This window comes from Anguilla anguilla, chromosome 18 (assembly GCF_013347855.1).
Source record: "Anguilla anguilla isolate fAngAng1 chromosome 18, fAngAng1.pri, whole genome shotgun sequence".
NCBI lineage: Eukaryota > Metazoa > Chordata > Actinopteri > Anguilliformes > Anguillidae > Anguilla > Anguilla anguilla.
The window spans coordinates 7,598,760-7,612,205 of NC_049218.1; the positions used below are offsets into that span (position 1 = coordinate 7,598,760).

The 13,446-nt window shown below is 39.7% G+C and overlaps 1 protein-coding gene across 2 annotated transcripts; it reads left to right on the forward strand.

Annotated features, from left to right (window-relative positions):
• The first annotated feature begins 1,179 nt into the window (after positions 1-1,179).
• cuedc2 (CUE domain containing 2) lies at positions 1,180-11,849 on the forward strand. 2 transcript variants are annotated; one of them, XM_035400482.1, is made up of 10 exons: positions 1,180-1,451; positions 4,721-4,798; positions 4,919-5,007; positions 5,184-5,327; positions 5,571-5,632; positions 6,042-6,157; positions 6,657-6,827; positions 7,603-7,667; positions 7,997-8,057; positions 8,292-11,849. In XM_035400482.1, the coding sequence occupies exons 3-10, from the start codon at positions 4,934-4,936 to the stop codon at positions 8,436-8,438; spliced, it is 840 nt and encodes a 279-aa protein (XP_035256373.1). In that variant the 5' UTR covers positions 1,180-1,451; positions 4,721-4,798; positions 4,919-4,933; the 3' UTR covers positions 8,439-11,849. The 2 variants fall into 2 exon arrangements, with proteins under 2 accessions (XP_035256373.1, XP_035256374.1); XM_035400483.1 differs by lacking the exon at positions 4,721-4,798.
• The last annotated feature ends 1,597 nt before the right edge of the window (positions 11,850-13,446 follow it).

The following is a 13,446-nucleotide window of genomic DNA, read 5'->3' on the forward strand; positions in this document are numbered from 1 at the left end:
CACAAATTAACGACTTGCCCTGAGGATAAGTCCCCCGTTAAATATTTCTGCCCTTTGCAGCTTCTTATCAGAAGCCCCTGAAGCTTGCCCAATTCTGACATCATCTTGCCAAGCCAAAATGTGCCATCTCTTGAAAATGCCTTTCCAAGATGACATTATAATTCTGTTTTATAGCTGTCTGGGAGAACTTTGCCATTATAATGTGTCATTATCCAGTTTAAGCTACAGGCGGCCTGATCATGCACTAATATACAGGGGCTTCAACAGCCTCGGGAAAAACCTCACAGAAGTAGTTTTTCATAAAGCCCGGAGCGCCAGTGTCATTTAATGAACATCCCTTGCACAAGAGACCACTAATGGAAATGGGATATTCTGAAAATATTAAAATACACTATCTAGACATTCCAACATTTCACAGTATTTGGGCAAAGATGCAAATTATTCGCTCTGCAATATTTTTTAATACACTGCTGCGAATATACAATCATGGTTAGATTTTCCAGAAGGCACACATATGTACGATTAATTCAGAACCAATTTTCTATGCACTCAAAACACAAGAGACACAGGTTTGAAATGCGAATGACTCCAATTGTCACACTAGAGCGGTGGAATATTTCCAATGGGACATGGACAGTGGGAATTGGTACAGCTTTGTGAAAACAGCATTTTGAACACAGCAGATCTGTTAATTGACATGTTTTACACAGACTAAGAGGGTAACTCATTCTGTTGATGAGTGAACCAAGATTCCTTTATTGTAAAAAGGAAAATAAACAGAGTGGACAGACCCCCTTCCTTTCATATTTTCGCTTAAATACGACGGGTAGAAAGCAGAGGGGATAACAGATAGAAAAGGAATCACAACTCAGATGGTGCCATGCTAACCCCAGGCGACACGGGGAAACTCTGGCTCAAAAGTCTGCCGTCCTACAGACTGCATCACACATTTCACCAATCAAAATTGTATTCCCACGATTCATAAAGAGAAAATTCATACTGAAGATCTTGCTCAAGAAAGTACCGTGAAATATTTTCAAGGACTCGACGTCAGAGGACGCCATCTCCCCATATGGTTCATCTCCCCACAGTTCGTCATGACAACCCCATATCCTGGGTACTCCTTGCTATAAGTACATACGTCTACAGCAAACCGTTCTCGTGAGCAGTGCTTAGAAATCTTCCGCTGCGAACAAAGCCAAATAAATTTGTCATGATTATGAACGTCTTTTAGGACAAACCAATGAACTGCTCACTGAGTCAAACTGATAGACAGTAGAAATCACATTTTCTGTTTGGGGAAGTGACGCCACACGTTTCAAACCTGGACGACGGCGGGCTGTTCTGTGCTGTGCTCGCCATGTTACCGATAGTTAGATTCGCTTAAAGTAAGCAGTTTATCATTAGCTGTTCAGATTGAACTCAAATTCTATTTTGCGGACGAACAACAGGTAAGGTAACGGCAAGCTATCACTTAGCTAGTTGAAGACTTTAGCAGTTAGCATGCTAGTTTGCTAGCACAGCTTAACTTCTGCAGAGTAACGTTTTGTACACGAGTAGAAAGGTTAGTCTAGGTAACTATAACTAGTTACCATCACAAGAGACTGCAAAGCATAACTGTGCTTACTTAGTACCGTTTTAACGCCAATGAACCCATCTAATGGTCTTGGTTGCTTTCTTGCATGACTTTATACATCTGCGTCTGTCTAGCTGAACAACATTGTGTGCTATTTTGGTGTTGCGCGACCACATTAGTTTGCTAGCTAGACAGTACATTCCATTGAAGTTAATGTTATTTAAAATTTGAGAAATTAGAAATGTAAGTACTTCGGTCGCTTCCTTTGCATTCTTTACGTAGGTAATCAAGTTAGTCGGCTGCTTTTGGGTGTTGTTAGCTAGGCTAGCTCATTAAGCAGCAACTAAGCGGAGTGCTTTGATCCAGAGTCACTGAATAGAGTCTGCCACGAGTTGTAGGATGTAGTGGTGTGTCGGTCGTGAATGATTCGTTCTTTTTGAACTCTTTTTTTTTTTTTTTTGGTGAACCAATCGTACTGACTCATCTCCATGTAAAGATTCGTTCATTTGGATCAGCTCTCATTAAATTGCGAACTTACCATTCGCTGAAGCAGCAGATGTTCCTGTTGAATTATTTTCACCATTGGACTGTGTACTAGCAATTATCCAACGAGTATTGATCCGCTGGATCAGAAGCGATAGTCCCTGAACTGAAAGCAGCGGCAGTATTGAAGATGTGTAGGGACCGGATCCGCAATGAACTAGTTACGCTGTTGCTGGATCCCCACCGCTTTCCCTCACCTAAACGTCTTCGTAATTGCAACGACAAGCACTTACCTGAAAGCGATTTGCTTACAACTTAACCGAGCTCTTCGACTGCATGTTATAATGTAGTCTAAATAAAACGTGAATTAAAGAGTATATTTTCAGTTGGCATTACCCAACGCATTCTGTATCAATAAAGCTACATATTCATTAGAAATTGTCCCACACTGCTAAATAGTGTGTTTTAATAGTGCTTTTAATAAAATAGCATATGTTATATTCTTGTAATCCGTCCTTTGTTGGTTGCAAACGAAAAACAACAGTCAAGAAATAAGAATAAGGAATTAAGAATAATAAGATAAGGTGAAATAAGAACTTTAATAAAGAATGAGAATAATTAAAACAAAAATGTATGTAGAATTTCATAGCCAAGGTTGTGTGTATTAAAAAAAGATTAATCTATCTCTAGTTATATTTTCAGAAACACAAACACAAAAACCATTAGTTATTTCCCTGCTCTCCCCTATGTTTGGCAAAAGTGATTATTTATTTTTTTAACACAGCAGAACCAAACCGAAGCATCACGTAGGAGGCACACTGCAGTCTGTGAAAATAAATTGAACGACTCAATGACTCCAAAAGTACGATTCATTTAGATCAACTGACTCAAACATACTGATTCATTTTAATGAATCAGACCTCCCAATACTACTGAATAGGGCCTGCCAAGAGTTGTAGGATGGTTTCCTCTAGTCCCTGCTGCCGATGCGAGAGGGAGTGCTTGGCCTACGCCTGGAATCCTGCGCTGTCATATTGAAGTGTGCTGAAAGTGGCTGAGAACAGCTGTGGCTTATGCAGCTGGCTGCCCACATAATCCGGGCTGCCAGGCTGATTTCTGGAACACCAATCCGGCCAAAGTGGCCCAAGTCTGACTCTGCCAGACAAACCAAAAGCCACTGTGCTGCACAGCCGATATAAAAGCCATTGTCCACAGCACCCTTTGTTCTGGGAAAAAAGGCCAAACTGCCAACTGGATTTTATTTACAAATCAATCGCAAATGAAATAAATCATGGCGATTTTAGCCCAAGGATGTCGATCTAACAAATACTGCTGTTGCAACACACTGTTTTTAAAACAGTGGAACCCTTTGCATTGGATGCAATATCCCAGATGTAGTATTGCAAATTCATACTTTGCAGTCTTGTTGAATTTAGGTATTTGGGCAGACGCTGTCATCCAGAACGACTTGTGTCAGTGCATGCAAAAATGGTGACAGGGGGAAGAGATGATGCCCGTCTATTAGGGTCAAAGCCAGTAGTAGTCATTAATACATAACATAAGCAACATGAACAGCCATAATGGTTCCACAGTAGGTTTGGCACTTTGTTACATAGAGGCCTATAAAATTCTCTGCGTGTAGTAACACAATTTCTAAGAATAATTTTCTGCACACAACAGATATTCCCAGACTACAGTCTATTAATACCAAATGCTTATTTTTCCTTTTTGCCACAATAAATGGGCTAATAAAAGCATTTTTTAAATTTGAAACCCATGCATTTTACTCAGCCAACCCAGCATCTTGCCAGCCTCAGCCTTAGGTAAATAACATCCCATTAAATAAGTGTCAGTTGTGCAACAAAGCAGGTAAGAAAATAAATTCTGAAAATACCTGATACACATTCAAAACATCTCAAATTGATAATCGCAACAATAAAAAATAAAATGAAAATAAAAATACTTTTGTGTTCAGCACTTTCATATATCCACAATGTAGAATTAAAAAAGAAAAAAGGCCATACAGTTTTGTTCAGGGCACGTTTGTAGTTGCTTATTGCATGATGGAAAAACTGATTCTCAACTGGTGCTTGGGGCACTTTCTCCATATCATTAGTATTAATGGCACTTCCAAACTAGGTGGCGACAGCATTTACTGGGACATTTGTGTGGTTGCCAACCCCCGTCTATGTGAAGAGGTCTTTGTTTTCAGTCAGCGCTGGGAGCAGGCGAGGCGATGCTGGGATGGTACCACAGTTCTGTGGGTGGTACGCTGGTATGCAGCCGCCTTTAGGGTTTCTTGTTGCACATCAGCCGTTACGGAGTTCGACTGCAATTTCCATCGGATTCTGCGCAGGCGTACACGGCGCCTGCAAGATTGTGAATTGCGAGCTCTGATAATTTTAGTAAGGCAGTCTTAATGGCTACCGGTCCACTAGCTTGCTAAATAGACATTCAGCCTTGGCCAGCAAACACATTTCTCTCTTTTTAGCCAAAGGGAGAATATTACATCAATTTATTGAAAGGCTGACCAGCTATAAAAATAGAGACATTCTCAGTTTACATTGAACTGCACAGAAAACGCACGTTTGGCTAATTAGCTAGCAAGTTAGCGAAGCTAAATATTTATATTACTAAATGGTGTTTCATTCATCATGCAAGCCTCTGACTCCGGACAAAGGGGGAAAAGCGAGTGATCTACAATTTGGTGGCTAATTGCATCGTTCAGGGAAATTCTAGGTAAAATACCGCTTTTGTTTACTACTCGCATTTGTTCACTGAAGCCTGCAATCACACATTCTGCCGATAATACTTAAGAGAGATGCGGAATGTGTTCACTTTTATGTGGTCTCTCTCCAGTTGCACCAGGTCACAATGGATCTTCATAAAATAATTCAGGACGCATTGTACGAGTTCATCCAGTCATATATTCCCAACGCAGACCTCAGGTAAGCTTAATTTCCCTACTATCTTCGACATACTGTAGAGCTACGAACACGGTCCAGTGCGTAAACATGGTAAACACTGAATGACAAAATAGTCCTGCTTTTTTAACGCGTGTAATTTTTGTTAGTACCGGGGAAATGACACCTTTCTCAAGTCCGTGTGTTTTGCTCGTGAGCAGCACGCTTGATGACGTGATCCTTTCCTATATAACGGGTGTACTGGAGGACTTGGGCTCCCAGGACAGCGTGGAGGAGAACTTTGACGTGGAGGTGTTTGTGGAAATGCTGGAGGCCTACATCCCCGGATTCGCTGAAATAGACAGGTGGGATATGCCGTCACGGTGTAACCAGGCCCAAGTTTGGGCATAAAAGTTACCCGCTTCCATGTTAAGTTGAGTTTTCATTCGCTGGCTAGACTGAATATTTAGTTACACTGGTATTTGAAGCAGAGGAGGTCAGTTTTAACAAGTAGTTAATTTATTCTCTAGCTGTGTACAACGTTCTTTCATGTGGCGTTTGGTGTAATTTAAAGGCATTTAATTGCATTTTTTATTTATTTATTGCAGTGTCAAAGTATGTGAGATGATGTTTAACCTGTCTTCAAAACTGGCAATGGCTCGGAATACAGGTAATATGCAGTTATGACTAATAAATGTAGCTTATTCACAAAGCTGTGAGTTTGCGTTTGGCACCTGAAATATTGATTTTCCATAGCAAAAAAGTTGATGCTAATGCAATCAAGATTCCACTTGAGATCAGGATACTTTTAAAAGGTACTATATATAAATGTATCTGTATATGTAAACACACACTGCTAAAATGCAGTAACCAACATTAAGCTTATATATTAATTTAATAAGCGTTTTATGAGGAGTTTTTCTTGCTAACGTATTTTGTCACTTGATGTTTTGAAACTTTGCCAAGGGTTTTGTATTGCAGAAACAAAACAATGGTGTTACACCTGAATTCATTTGGACAGAGAAATGATGTAATATTGGTAGTTCGACTTCTGTAATTGTGTGTGTGTATGATTAAAGAAAGCGGTCAGCCAAAGATGGGGTCGGAGTCTTCACTGAAAGATGGTACTGCCTCAGCATCCTTCTCTGTGCAACAGCAGGACTTCACAGCACCACCAGAGGGCGCCACAGCCAAGGTACTGCCACCAGTCAGAATTAGCACTGACATTGAGCATGCTGGTTACTTGATAGTTTAAGATGGAGGGCATTTAGAGCTGTGGTGCAGAAAGTAAACAAGAAGGCAGTGACCATGCGAGTTCACTGCACTGACAGGAGAGAGAGGTTTAATGATAGAATGATGAGAACAGGCCATTCAGCCCAACGATGCTCGCCATTTTCCTGACTAAATTGTACCTAGTGCCCTGATTACCTACAGACTAGATTGTGTCTAACACCATATCAAGCCTAGTCTTGAAAATCCCCAGAGTTTCTGCCTGTACTATGTGACTACAGCAGGTTATTCCACGCATTGTCCACTCTCTGTGTGTAAAGGTTATGTGAAGGTTCTTCTCCCCATACCAACCCACATGATGAACGTTTGGGGTCAGTGGTTCACTGATCAGTGTGTGGGAGCTCGCTCGGCCTGTGTTTGATTTCATGAAGCCTTGTGTGCCCCTGCTAACCCTTTGCTTTCAGGAGGGTGACGGAGAAGGTACCGGCCAGGTGCAGCACCTCCTGGAGATGTTCCCAAAATGCAGTGTGACCGAGGCCAGGAGCGCCCTGAGCATCGCCAAGGGCGACATGGAGGAGGCAGTCCGGCTCATCATCGAAGGAGACCTGCAGCTCAGCCAAGCCCCGCCCCTTAACGTGTGTAACCAGTCGCAGCCAATCAAATCCTGAGATCTCAGAACTAATAGCATGTTTGCTCTTGGTGCACCTGAAAATCTCCTGGTGATTTTTTTTTTCAAACAAAATAATTTTACACAGCTAACAGAATTGTACACCAGTGGTAGCCAGTCTTGATCCTGGAGATCTACCGTCCTGTTGGTTTTCAATCCAACCCTAACCAACCACAAGAGCTAGAAATCTCATTGAGCTGCTAATTAGTGTAATCAGATGTGCCAGATCAGCATTGTAAATGTAAACCTGCAGGATGGTAGATATCCGGGAACAGGGTTGGTTACCACTGTTTTACACTCTAATAATATTTACATTGAGTACATATTGAGTTGTTATACAGGAGATGCAGTAATGAGTCATAACTGTTTTCCAGATCTGTAGAGCTTGCACTGCTGGATGTGTGTGTTCAGCTGTTGGAAATGTTTACTGGACGAGGGATGAGAGACCTGTCACTCTGTGTACATCGTGCCTGATTAACACCGGGAGCGGCGCGGACGCTGTGCGTCGTCTGATTGGTTTCGCTGCCCGTGCCGGTGGATCAGGGCTTTAATACCAGCAGCTCCACGCCAGACCAGGACTGGTATAAAAGCTCTGATCCACGTGCCTGGGTGCCGGAAGGAAGCGGACGACCCCGGAGCACTCTGTGCGGTCCTGACGGGAATCCGGCGCTGTACAGGCTCGTTATCGCTTCTTCCTTGCTTGCGTGCGGCTGAAGTTTTGACGGATGTTTTGAATTTTCCAGGTGAACCACGGAAAGACCATTTCTTCGGTAGCTGACGAAAAGTTGAAAGCGAGCATTCTTGAGAAGTGAGTCACGGTTCGACGGCAGGCTTGGTCTGTAATCCTTGCAGTCAGTGGCGGTGTCAGGCCTGAAAAATCAACACCACACTCCTTTGAAATCCCAGTTTTCAATTTTAGAAAATTAACGTTTTGACAGGTATCTGAAATTTTTTAAGTTTTATTGAAAAAATTTTTTTTTTTGCAGTTATCTTGAACTATCCACCCTCTCACAAACAGATCCTTAATCAAAAACCCATATTCTATTCAAAGGGTTCAGTTTGGATTGAAAGCTGGTCCTTGGGCTGCATTCGTTTTCAGTGATATTGAAATACGTTGCATTTTGATGATTCTTTCAGATACATGTTGGTGGACAATGAGGAAGACAAGAAGATCCACAGACCCGTTACTCCTAAAGACGTGAGGGCTTTTTTTTAACTTGAATAAACCGGTTTAGATGGAACTGAAATGGAACAGTCTTTAATACCTCTGTTGTATGTTGGGGCATTTCTGTTGTCACAGTGTGATATTAGCTTTGTGCGCGAGGAAGCCATCATGATAACATAAGAGCTGCTGAGTATGATAGCGCAATTAGGCTGTGGAGGAGGAGGAGTGTTTCCAGATGTTTCCGACACTCTCGTTTGCATACAACAGGCGCCCAAGAAGCTTGTGCGTTACCACGGTAACCAGGTGGTGACAACAAAAGGGGAGAGGTACCACCAGGTGAAGAAGGAGGAGGCCGAGGACATGAAGAAGACTTACATCAGCCTGAAACCCGCCCGCAAGTACCGCTTCCACTGATGATGTCATCTGCTTCTGAGGGAGCAGAGCACTACGTTTTATGTACTTTTTTAAAACTTTTTTTTTTTTTTAATTCCCCCACCCCCCCCGCCGGTTGTTTTTTCAGTTTTGATTTTTGTTTTAGCTTTACCTGGACAAGACAAATCAGTTGTTTGGTTTGTACCACTTTTTTTTATTTATGCTTTTCGCAGGTCCCTTTTCAGTGGATATTTTTTTCAAGACGTTTAAATATGGCGGTGACTGATTGACTGGTCAGGCGAGTGGTATGGAGGTAGAAACGCCTGCGTCGTATGGAGTTTCCCTGACTGATTAAGTTTCATATTCCCCCCGAAGCAAAAAGGGAACATTTAGCAGAAATGAGTCACACTTTCCTCTGGCGAAGAACTAGGAACACAGGAGAACCTCCAAGATGGGAATGGCACAGGGAATGCTCACAACATGCAAGTGATGACAAATAGCACCCACATTAATCTTCTATTGATTGTGGATTACTCAAAGTACAGTGGGCTTTTTTTTTTTTAAAGGTTAATTTCATTTTGTAGGATGTACCCTAGTTTAAATGAACCAATAATCAAAGCAGTGGTAATCATAATTGGACTCTTTTAGAATGTTTTATTTTTATTTATTTTATTTTTTAATATGCCAAATGAAACCTCATTTTCAGGTACCTACTTTTGACCTCTTTTGTGAACGGTATAATTTTGTTGTATCCCCTCTTTATTTCAAACACTGCGGACTTTCCCTCACACTGTTTTTTTAGCAGTATTGCTTTCCCCTTAGTGCCCATGCTGTTTCTGAGGTATGCTGTACATTATATTATTACAGGCTTGCTGCTAGTAGTTGCAACACTACCAGGGTTATAATATCAAATAATCATGCAGGTAATGGTAACATGGTGTATAAAGCACATTTCATTCAGTTTCATAATTGTTAAGGTTTTTAAAGTTTTATTTACAGTCTGAAGACACTGCTTTATTCTACCCACAGGGATACAGTGGGTCAAGTGAAGCTTTAGCAGTACAGTATAATGCATAGCTTCAGCTCACACCCAATTATAAATACAAGTATTCAGTCATTTTAAATCAACAGATGTTTAATATATTTATAAGAAATCTGATGTCATCGTATCCACTGAATCCATGAAACATTTTTCATTTTGAGGTGTGGCTAGGTTTCAGTCTACATTTTCAACTTTGACTAGCAATTAAAAGCAAGATTTTTTTTCCATGAACAAGTTGAAAATTCAGCAATCACTAAAATAAACTTGTAATAAACTAATGTTTGCATTTATACCATGCAAGTCAAAGTTAAGGGAAAATGTTGAGAGCATACAAGCCTGCAAGTCGTGCAGGTAAGCTCTGACAATATAAGTTCTTTACGTAGTACAATTTGTTGTGGAATCTGTAAAGATGTTAACCAGATAAAAATCTCCAGTCTGTTGGGGGCGATATTTGTGTTTTCTTGTATTCCAAATATTTTGTTTATTATACTTTGAAATCTTTGGTCTCAATTGTCTGTTGTTCTTATGTAATTTAACTAGGTTTGCCGTGCACAGTAAAATGCCCAGTGTCAAACTCTTAACAGTGTACATTTGAGTCCAGCAGGGGCATTATGTAAGAGCTGATTTATCACCGGACATTTGACCGTGTGTTGTAACATTAGATGTGTACTGAAGTGTAGAGGGTTGGTAAGACAGTGTTGTGACATGATGTAGGCAAGTTACATGTCTGTAATTTGTCTTGCGTTAATTTTGGCGATGAACCACACTGAACTAGCAAATTGCACTGCAGGAAGTGTTACATTTTTGGATAATACGTAAAACTGAGGTTCTGACAAGCCCAGATTTAGCAGACCCACATTGCTCTTTGCCATTAATGGAGTTGCTGAATACAACAGCGCAAAATCACGGGCCTGTCGCCGTAGGATTTTTCTGCCGTCCCGAAAATAGATTGGATTCGCAGTTCCTCTATAATTAACTTGTCACCTGTGGTGACCATTTATAGCTCAGTTTGGAAACACTTTCAGGCAAAATCTGTGCTTTCTCAGATGAAGGCAGTGTGTCCAGACTAAAAATACTTTTGACTAGCCTTTTAAAAATGTAAAATGTGCACATTGTATTAAGAATTAGTTCTCTCTCCAGTAGTTGTATTACATTCTGAGCTATGACTAAAACGGTTGAAAGTGTCACACGAGATGTGTCATTACTGCAATTGTGCATCTCTGTGGATGATCACTTGTACACTTGTCATTATCATATATTTTTTGCTTACAAACTTAGCAATCACATAAGGCTGAGATTTCCATCTAGGCTAATGCAGAGGTCAAAGGAAGCTTGTGATAAACTGAAGGTAGTCGTTATAATGAATGACACTGGGCTTCATAATGGCTGGTTATATAAACTGAACATAGGCATGAGAATGGATGACACTGGGCTTCGTAAAGGCTGGTTATATAAACTGAACATAGGCGTTATAATGGATGACACTGCTTCATAAGGTTTGGATCCATGAGGAGCCCAAATGTTTCTGCCATAGTGGATTGTGTCCAGTGATATATTTTGTTTATGTTCCCTTCCCCCAAATGTATGAGTGTCTTAGAAACTGCACTGATGTAGAAAAATGTCTATTTTGTGTACTAATGTGGTTTTTGTAGCTTTTCTTTAATCTTTTTTAAATTTGATTTTATTGTTTGACTGATATTTTGGATGTTAGTTTGGGTACTGTTTTAATGTAAAACTTCAAACTGTTCAGGCTCAAAGATAGTTGTTGGTTTAGAGACTATTTCACTTCAAAAATACATGTTCTCTATTTTTATACACAGAGATATAGATTTGAAAGGCTTTGCTATTAAGTCTACCAGTGATATTCATCCATTTGTAAAGAAGCGTCTTTACATTACTGAAAATATATACCAAAAAATGTAATTTACTTGTTTACATGGTATGTCTCATCTCATTTGTATTTTCTATTTTTTGCCTTTTATTTTGTCTTTCAATAAGCAGGACAATTTGTTTTGTATGAAAGCTAATGGTTTTCAATACACTGGATCTGTGTTGTGCATTTTTCTAATTTATTGCTTGATAGGTTTTTCTTCTTTACATGGTCTTTTTACAGTTCAGGTGGATTTTAATTTTCACTGACAAATTCTTTAGATTTTACACAATCGATTTTGTGGTTTGATTACTGGATGGCTAATTTACTAAGTCACATCTTTTAAGATGTATGGTTTTCTGTCGCATGAAAGCACATAATGCAGATTTGTTTCCCTGTTTCTAAGTGGTGTTTGATCTTAATGACTGAAGTAATGCTGATTTACCCAACAAGTATACACATACATGTGAGTAACTGCCTGTACACAAATGATAAAACATCTGTAAATTCAGTCCTTAACAAACCTTATTTTAACATTTAAGCTTTTGTGTGTCACAGTTTGTGAAATTAGTGTCACTTGTTTTATTCCTTCTGTGTGTGTGTGACTATTACAAAGCAGTACTGTTGTGAATTCCAGATTTAACAGCTGCAATACACACACATTGCTTGCGTTCAGCAATGAGATTATGTAACGTATGCATTTTATCTTTGGTTAGAATCACCTAATATAGTCAAGAGTAGGGATGGAAAAATGGAGCTTTAGAATTTGGGCAGCAGTGTGTGCATGTGAGCTAGATGGTAGCTACATTTCTCACAGAAAATGTAGCTCAGACCTTTTTATTTTTATTTTATTTTTTTTACTTCACTACAGTGGAGATTCAACTGGTGAGGAAGTGGTAGCATGTTAGCTTTTCTTGATTGCACTTCTATGAGGCTGCATGATGAAACCTGTAGCTAGCATGTGCTAATAGCATCTGCCCATAGAAATAGATTTAACATCATAACTTCTGTAATCGAACATTCAGAGTGGAACCTGTATGATTATAGCCAGCTGAAAATCTCACACCCTTGATAAATGGCTAATAGAAAGTTTGATAAATTGATTTTCTTGAAGTTGCAATGAAAATAGGGTCACATTAGAATGGTTTGGTTTTGTTTGGTGCTGCCTACACAAGGTATAATCATGGGTCAGGGTTTATATAATTGGAGCCTGAAGTGTAAATCTTCAGAAATCCATTAAAACATTGACCATTCATTTGGGACCTTTAAAGTTATAAGGCAGGATTTGACCTGCCTCTCAGTCAGAGTTCTAACTTGACTCGACTGCCAAAAATGAGCACATGAAGTCCTATGAGATAAGACTTGCAGAACAGACTCCAAGAAGTGTGAATAATAGCATGCTTATTAATGGCTGTCTGATTTTGGTGCACTCCGGGTCCTACTCTGTTAGTTTTACAGTCACAAAAATAGTCTAGTTTACATGTAAATTAGGACATTTTCTGTCCACAGGACATTTAAGGTTAACCTGATACTGTAATCACAATATTTATATTGTTTTGCAAAAATAAAAATTTTGGTTATCCAAAAAAAAAAAAGGAACTGGGTATTTTTTCATTTTACTAATTTCACAGGATGAAAGTGTTACTGATTGCCTTTGTGCTAAACCTCATTTTGAGGGGTACTGTTTTTTTCCCCAATAGCTTGTATTCTCTACATCACACAAGGAAGTTCTTCCAAATCCAATTAGATTGGTTATTTGTCAAGACTATGGTCATAGTCCCATTTCATTTTTTTTGTTGCAGTGTCAAAGCTTACAAAAAGTTTTTTTTTTTTTACATTTGGAGCATGGCTAGCTAATTTAAGCCATATGAGAGAGAAGTCTGTGAATCTTAGCTTAAGTGGGCTGTTGTGTACATGACATGAGTTGAATATTCAGCTCTGGTACTATAACAGCTAACTTGTGACAGTGCAGAACTAGGTGCCTCTGATAAACTAGGTGCCTCTGATAAACTAAACTGCACTTATGAATGATGACTGTCTTAACTATTTGAAATATGATTGATGTCAACTCCCTTTGCTCAATTCATGTCTGGGTGGAACAATCATGCAAGGACTGGAACTTCAAGAAAACGCGTTTA